This window comes from Solanum dulcamara, chromosome 6 (genome assembly GCF_947179165.1).
Source record: "Solanum dulcamara chromosome 6, daSolDulc1.2, whole genome shotgun sequence".
Lineage (NCBI taxonomy): Eukaryota > Viridiplantae > Streptophyta > Magnoliopsida > Solanales > Solanaceae > Solanum > Solanum dulcamara.
Window position 1 is genome coordinate 7,847,607 of NC_077242.1, and position 9,014 is coordinate 7,856,620.

Below are 9,014 nucleotides of genomic sequence, written 5' to 3' on the forward strand. Positions count from 1 at the left end.
AGGCTCCGACATTACCCTCAAAGCCTATTCCCTTCTCTTGTTGATAAGGATGGATCCAAATAACTCTTTGAAAAGCCGGCACTCACTTGCCATCCACACTCAAACCTGTCCAACAAGTAAATAAGAACATTAGGTTCGCTATACACTCACGGAGCACTAACTTCAAACCAGTGACCAGATAGTGCGAATCCTTAGAGATTGAACGACAATAAGATAAGTCAACATTCAATCTAAGACAGTGTTGATAGCTTGTAGTGAACAGCCCCATTATGAAACCAACCGAAAGCAGCCTTTGGTAGTTAAGTAGTTAAGGTTTGGAACTGTTGCCTGATCCGGAAGTAACCTTTTCCTTTTCTTGGGCAGTACCTCCCAACAAGATTGATCCATTTGGATCTTGGTCCATGATGGACTTTTTATTGATTTTGACGAATCTACGAGCGCCAATCGATAATGGATATGTCTATCTACCATTCTCTACTTAAATATTTCGACTTTTATTCATGGTTGGATTCAGTGGTGGATACAAAAAAATTATTAATGAGAATAAAAATATAAATAATTAAACACATAAATAAATCAAGGGATTCAACATATAATATATATACATACAACAACAACAACAACATAACCTCGCGAGTACGTCTGGAAAGGACATGATGTATGCAGACTTTATTTCTATCTTTGTGAGGTAAAAAAGTTGTTTCAGATAGACATTCGACTCATATAGTATATATACATATCAAAACAGGAAAAAAAAAACTTTTCAAATGTAATTTTTCAGCGAAGAAGTGTTAATCGATATATTACCCCTTGGTGGAATTTGAACTATTAATTAATTCACACATTGCGCTCTTTATCACTCAATCAAAAGCACTTGGATGATTTGCTTTATTTATTTTGGTTTGTATATATTGTGTACTAACTCCTATTAATATTGAGTTATTAAAATTTTGTACAGAAATGGAGATGGACAAAAAGGATTAGATTGTCATTTTCCCGTTTGTTTGGTAGAAAAGATAAGCAATGGAGGTATGAGAACATTGGAACACAAGGCTGCAGAGGAGCAAAAAAGAAAACAGCTAATTTTTGTGTAAGTCTTCCTACTATATATTATTTTCTATAATAATAAAAATTATGTGCAATTTGATATATATAATACATGCTTGTTGACTAGAACTTCAATTATATACACGCTGATAGTATAAAAAAAAATTATACTATCAATGCAAAGTAACTTGATTATTATCGTAAGTTCTACTTTATTTTTTAGATTTCCATATAAAACTTACTTATTGTATGTTGATTTTAGCTGAGACTGTAAAAAAACTATATATTGTCTGTCCAAAGAATTTAAACTCCCTACTAATTTGTGATATTTCTGTTGTGTTAATGCAGAATAGATTGAAGGGCTTCTTCAAGGACATCTTAGGTGCCTGGCAAGTCTGTAAACAATGGTAAATTTAGAATTAACAAAATTAGTCCATACAAATATGGTCCGTTCAATAAGTTTGAGTTTTGACGGATTAATAATTTGCTGACTTTGACTTGTTCAAATTTAATCCAATCTGTCTATTTTACATCACCAATCGTGATGATCAAGTATTCTTCCGTTTAGTTGAATTTTTGAAGTTTCTTATTGAAGTAAATTTGATTTTCCTATTGTGCAAGTCTTAAGATATTTCAAATTCATTTATTGAAGTAAATTTGATTTTCCTATTGTGCAAGATATTTCAAATTCATTTTTAGCTACAGTTTGTTTGTACACATCATCTATGTTACTCGGACTCTTTAAAAATTATCAACGGATATATGTCTGATTCTCCAAAAGTAACACATTTTTGAAGAATAAGAAACAGAAGATAGCTAAATATTTGTGAATTATGATCCACAAAATATGGTTGGTTTGATTATTAGAATTGAGAAATGCTCTTAAATGAACAGTAGTAGATATACATTTGCTTACTGTTAAACTACTACTCTTATCAATCAATGATCAATTGAAAAAGAGTTAATTACTCCAAAAACCTCTATATTATGAAAATCCAAAAATTAGAGTAACAGTGTGTGTATATATATATATAACAGTGTGTGTATATATATATATCATCTACAATTGAAAAAAAAAAAGTATAAACGGTGTCACAAGGTATTTGCATCTAATCCATTTTTTTGTTGTATATCGTATCAATTGATCATCAAAAGCAATTACATTCCAATATTGTTATAGCCTATAGGTGTGTTTGTATGAAGGAAAATATTTTCTTCAAATATATATTCTCTTACTTTTTGATATTTGGTAATTAAGCAAAACATTGTTTGTCCTAAAAATATTTATATGTATTATGAAAGAACATTATGGACAAGGGTGTGGTAGGGAGTGGGGTGGACTTATGAGTGGCGGGAGGTGGGAGCACTGAGGGGTGGAAAGAAAACAAGGCTTAAAATGTAAGATATAACACTTAATATTCTCTGTCCTCAAATCGATGTCTCGCTTATTCAGTAATGCTAACTATTATAGGAGAATGCCACCACTGGAGACTACCAATAGCTTCTGTTGTTGAATCTTGTGCAAGTTAAGTGTGGTTGAATTGGCTGCAATCGAAACATAATCCCTTAAGGTGTATGTTGGCCATACACTCTCACTTTGTGTATATTGTTGTATGTATGATAGAGTTAGAGTTAGTGTGGTGATTGACCTCAATACAAATGGTGATTCCAAGGTTCAACAAATGAATAAAGCCATGATTGTACCTAGATAGAGATGATGGACTTGCTTTGATGTTTCCGAACCAACCATAATAGAATAGATAGGTAACACAGTCAATAGCAATATGTTCCCATTATCAATAGATAACAGATTGCTTCCAAACTCAAACCATTTGATATTGAATTGCTGCTACTTTTTTTTTCTCGTAATTGATAGTGGTATTCTCCACATTAGCCCCTATAGAAAAGGGACAATCCTATCAAACATAAGACGACGAATCACGTAGACATTGCAAGCCGGTAAAAACACAAGCACCAGTACTCTGAAATAAGCTTATTACACGAATCATCCAACGCACAAACCAAAGACAATACGAGAACTACTAGTACTAGTTCATAGTTAACGAAATTAACCCCATGCACAAATGTTGCCACTTTCTTTCCTCAAGGATGGATATATCCAATGAGAGAAAAAAATTTCTTTAAAATTACCTGATTTATGAAACTATTTCCTAGTTCATGAAATCAAAGTGCCTAGGATTGAATATACTATTACTATGCAATCAGGTTCCTATTTACAGGCAACTAAAGGAACTCCAAATTGCTGTAAGCAGTGTCATCAATCCTCTAAAAACCTGCAGGAACCATGGTTAGGTTAGGATCTGCAACGTGGATGTCTCACATATTTTTCTGTGTTGCGGCAAAGAAAATCATAGTCAAACAAACACGTCTCATCATCCCAACCACTCTTGAAAACCTTCTTTTCCTGATAAATCACCGAATTCGGCTACTTGCTCGATGTCGTTGCCGCCTCCTTGATCTTCCCAATAAGAGCCTACTGTGAAGTCGAGAAATTCTGTTGAAAACATTAGATGCAGTCTCAGTGCCAGAATGATGGGCGAAAAAATCATCCTGATCAAACGAATGATAGCCATCATCGAAAGGATCATCTGAGTGGACATTATCATTCCACCGACTGCCAAAAGGTTCTGACCTGAAAAGAGTCTCATCGAGATGGTCATCCAATGCAAAATTCCTGTGGAGGCCTCCGAAATTACCCTCTATTACATAATCTCCCATTACAATTGCCCCAGGCATGGCAGATCTGATTGTGCTAAACACATCGTTCAACTCTCTCTCGTGCTCAAGCTTCTTCCATTTCTCTGCAAGTGAAGGGTCTACTTCCAAGGGGCATGCTGAAGGATGCGCCCGCCTTACATGTTTCCTTAGCTTTTTGTACGTCCCAACAAATGAGCAATATTCATGCATGCATGTTCTCTTCTTTGCATTTAGATGTTTGCGTGCAGGTTCCACAACCGTCCAACCCTTTACCTGCCCACGACAGAGTGGGCATAGAAGTTCAGCTACTGACTCCCCAGCTAAACAACCTGCTCCTGACGAGCAATTAGGATCATCAATTGACAGCAACCCTGGTTCAGAGCCCTCAATTGATGTGACTTTAGTATACGCTTTCTTGTACTGCTCAAGACAATTTGAGAAACGACAGCTAGTGGCACACATATAAGGACGACATCCCTTGTCATAAGATGAGCAAAGCAGCAGCACTGCATTGTGAGGGTGCTCCATGCAAACTGAGCAAGTTGCTCCTTCCCATTCTTTCTTCTCTGATGATTTTAGTCGATTCTCCTTTTTGTGAAACTTTTTGCACATTTTTGGGCGGCAAGACAGCAAATCATGGTGATGGAAATCAGCCATCCGTCGCACCTTGCTTGGTTTTGTCATTTCTGGAAAAGAAGATACAGTCCCCACCCACAAAATAAAGGGAACAAAGAAACCAATGGGAAGGGTGGGGGAAGGGAAGAGGTTAGTACACCAGATTTTTGCTAAACAAACAAAGCTTAAACTATTAAAACAATAACTGGAAAGAAAGAAAAAGATATCATGCAAGGTTTCAAGTGTTTCCCAAACTCTACACTTAAAACTTGCGCGCATTCAGATATGAGGTTGTTAAAACAGATAAATTTGCTGTCTTTGATGAAAAAAGCTAGAGGATAAAGATATGTCTAAAAACACCAAAAACTGTTTAGTGCACACAAAGCTGATCCACATAACATGAGAGCTGAATTATTAACATCCTCTCTGTTTCATCTATCTAACCAATTTTAGAAAGTACAGCAGGTAAATCTACACCAGTTAAATGCACACGTAATGAACCAGCTCGACCACACAAAAAGATGTGCTTCATGAAAAGCCAACCTCCAACACATGCTTTTTTTTTTGTTTTTGATAACCGTGGTGTTCGGGCCAGTTTGTGCGCACTTCAACTAATTCCACAGGATAACTGCCCCCTGCCACCTCCCATCAGTAACAGATATCTGGTAACTCTGTCCACCAAGTCTAGAACCAATGGGAAGAAATCACCTCCAACACATACTGCTTCAAGACAGATTTCAGAGGACCATAAAGTTTACGCCTTTTATAGGTGAATTCATTTATTCGCCAACTTTTCATTAAAAATCACTCTCCTTGTCCGACTTTAGACCATAGATATTTTCCCGCTTCAATCTCAAAATCTGACCATTGAAGGGTAATTTTATAAATACAATGTTTATTCATCCCTCCAATTATCAACCTTATTTTAGATTCTTTTTGTCTATTATAAAATAATTAGTGCTTCTCTTCTCATTTATGTTATATGACTCAGCTATGTATAACAATAAAAGTTTATTTAAAAAGTATAAAAAGTAACTAAATAGTTATAAACACACTCATTGATAACATTGAAGAATGAAAGATTTTTACAAGAAAAAAATTCTCCTAAATCTAGTGCACTTAAAATTAAATAGCAATTGAGCATGACAATATCTGCGCTTTTTGATAAGGTAAAGGTTTTTTGACTAAGTACCAAGAAGGTACCAAAACCAAAAGTTACAAGAGCTTCTCTATTTATATCATCAATAAATTTAAAATAAATACGACAATATCATAAGTAAAACATTTAAAGTGAAAAGATTGGGAACAAAAACATACTTCATACAAAAATGGGAACAATAACACAAATTCAAGTTAACCAACTTCCCAAAAAGATACGAAAAAAGGGGCAGAAGTTTTGAAGAGGAAAAAGGAAGGAAAAGAATTGTAAGTAGCTAATGTAGAGAGAAAAATAGCCATTGTCTTCTAAGTCCCCGTTTGGATTGGCTTATTTTAGGTGCTTTTAAGCCAAAATAGCTTCTAAGCAATTTTGAAGTGTTTGGGTAATGTTAAAAAGCGCTTATAAGCATTTATTTTAAAGCCAAAATAACAAAAATAAGACAAAAGTCATAAGTTAGAAATCCTAACTTATGACTTTTAGCTTGTAAGTCAAAAGACAAACGCCAATCCAAACAGGCTCTAAATCACTGGTCAATGCCATGATTTTGGAATAGGATTGAGAGAACGGCTATAGGCTAACGTGACTGAAAAAGTTTATCTTTACTCCCTCCATCTCGATTTATGTGATGTTTGACTGGGTACATAGCTTAAGAAGAAAAGAAAAGATTTTGGACCTTGTGTGGTCTAAAATAAACCATAAATATTTGTGTGGCTATAAATCATCTCATTAAGGGTACAATGGACATTTTAAAGTTAAATTGTTACTCCCTCCATTCCTTTTTAGCTATCATGTATACTTAAAATACTTGTTCCAAACTAATTCAATTTAAACAACCAAACAACAACAACAACAACAACAACAACAACAACAACATACCCAGTAAAATACCACAAGTGGGGTCTGGGGAGGGTAGGATGTACGCAGACATTACCACTACCTCATGGAGATAGAGAATTTAAACAACCAAGAGAGAATTAATTATCTTTTTCCAACTTTGCCCATAACATTAATTATTTTAGAATTAAGAGGCACGTAAATAGATAAAGATTAAATAATTAATAAAGGGTATATTAGTCAAACAGAACTCCTAATTAATTCTTTCTTAACGGTTGTGCAAAACCTTATCAAGACAACTAAAAAGAAACGAAGGGAGTAATAAATATAGAATGGTGTCATTCTTTTTGAGACTAACTAAAAGAAAATAGCTTCATATAAAATTAAGACAGGGAGAGCAAAAAAGATGGTGTTTGGGCCAAGCTTGTGTGCACCTCAAATCCTCAATTATTCTATTAAATACATGCTACCTCCCACTAGTACAAGTATCGGGTAACTCTGTCTAACAAAGCTTAGCCAGATGGGAATTAAAACCCAAGGTCCACTTTTATTAATCACTAGGCCACGATATTAGTTTCTAGATTAAAAAATGCTATTAAAACAAAATTGGCAAAAGCTAAATAGGCATTGCCTCTATAAACTCCCCTGCCAATGTCTTGATTTTGAAATAGGATTCAGAGAATGTCTATATGCTAACGTCAAAGGGGGTTTAATTGCACAAAATTACTGACCAAAAAGTTTTTTTTATAAATATTGTGTTTAGGCCAGCTTGTGTACACCTCAATTATTCCACCAAGTACCTGCTATCTTCCACCAACAAAGTACCGGGAAACCTATCTAATAAAATTTAAGCTCTCTGCTGGAAATTGAACCATGATCTCTAAGAGTTTCACCGACTTTATTAACCACTAGGCCAGACCCTTGCCTAATAAAAGAGTCCCTTTTTAACACAAATTGGCGAGAGAACATTGTTTCCATCCTATCTTAATGAACATATGTCAATGCAAATTGTAAGCAAATTGAAAGTTTTAATATATAGCTTTTATCTCTTTTAGTGGGATCTCGCTGGGTATGTTGTTGCTGCAACTATTTTATACCTTTTTATTATCAAGATATTTTATAGATATGAAATACAATTTTTCTTTACCTTTGAACTACCAAACATAGGAGTTGGGTGATACCAAATCCCCCACCCCCGTAAAAACATTCCAAATTTGTCATCAAGCCAACAACAACAATTTTTATAGCCATACGGCATACGCTCCTCCATCTAGGAAAACTAAGTACAAATTATTACTTATTTACTCCCTTTGTCCCAATATTGTAGCACCATTTGGATTTTGAGAGTCAATTTTTTAAATTTTGAATGTGAATTCAGACACAGTTTTTAAAATTTTGTTCGTGAATTTAGACATTAAATCTTGAATTTTTTTGAAATAAAATTTACAAATTTGAAAACTATGTAAAATGTATTATAAGTCATAGTAATTGACAATTTAAAATATTTGTAAGCCATATGAAAAATATTTAGTCAAAGAGAAACTCTTTTTAACTTTAAAAATCCAGAATGAGCGACATAAATTGGGATAGAGGAAAGAATTAAATATGAGCAACACAATCAACTAGATAGCCTAGGTTGCTTAACTTGTATACGAACACTAAGGATCAAAATCTCTCTCAATACCCCAACTTTGGCACTTTGTAACCAGAAAAAATATGAAAAAACAACCGTAATTGTGCATGATCAAAAGTCAAATATGAGCAGCAAGGTCATTCAACTAGGAGAATAGTGATCCTCCAACCAACTGAAACAATAGAATATAATAACTCAATTCTATTAGTTAATAGCATCATCATTACTTCAAACAAGTACTTACTTCCCAAACTCACCCTTTCGAACAGGATATCCATTTCTGCTCTTCTCAATTATAGAGAATTAATAAGGTATTTTCAAACAGATTAACCATCTTATTAATACATAAAAAAACAAGCCAGAAGGCCCTTTTAAAAAACTTCCAAACACAAAAAGACTCATTTTCCGATTCCAACTATTAAGTGAAACTCCTAGATAATGTTATCCAATAACAACTCTTTTTGCTAACTTTTAAAATATGTTATGGAAATGAATGCATGGTATATAAATGAAAAAGTAGGCTATCAATTTTAAACTAATAGAACAGTATCAAAACAACCCGACCTTAAACACTACCAAAAACCTAATCAATATGCAATCTAATCAGGAACGAAAAATAAAAAAAACATTTTGCTCGAAATTCATAATACATGTGAAATTAAAGACAAATAATTACATAACTACATCAAATTAGAGCAGGAATCAAGCAAACGAAATCCGTAAAATGGATACTTAGTAACAAAAACGGATCAGATCTTGAACAAATGTACCTGAATACCGTAACGAATAGATTAGAGGTTAGGTTTATCTGCACTTTGTGTACTGACCGATTTGAAGATATGATTTGGAAGAAGAAGAAGAAGAAATTGTATGGAGGAGAAAGAAGAAAGGAGAGAGAAAGTGTTTGTGCCCTACCCTCCTCGCTCCTCTAATCTTTCCGGAAGATTTGAGGGTTTGCGTCCAACAATTGCTTTCTCTCTCCAGTTTTCGCTGCCTGCAGCTGTGGGC

At 34.3% G+C, this 9,014-nt stretch overlaps 1 protein-coding gene across 1 annotated transcript; it reads right to left on the minus strand.

Annotated features, from left to right (window-relative positions):
* Positions 1–2,990: 2,990 nt before the first annotated feature.
* LOC129891857 (uncharacterized) lies at positions 2,991–9,014 on the minus strand. The gene is made up of 2 exons (XM_055967334.1): positions 8,777–9,014; positions 2,991–4,451 (listed from the first exon to the last, which is right to left on the minus strand). The coding sequence occupies exon 2, from the start codon at positions 4,447–4,449 to the stop codon at positions 3,481–3,483; it is 969 nt and encodes a 322-aa protein (XP_055823309.1). The 5' UTR covers positions 4,450–4,451; positions 8,777–9,014; the 3' UTR covers positions 2,991–3,480.

Coding starts and splice junctions, on each gene's coding strand:
- LOC129891857 (XM_055967334.1), bottom strand. CDS start 4,449: ATGACAAAACCAAGCAAGGTGCGACGGATGGCTGATTTCCATCACCAT.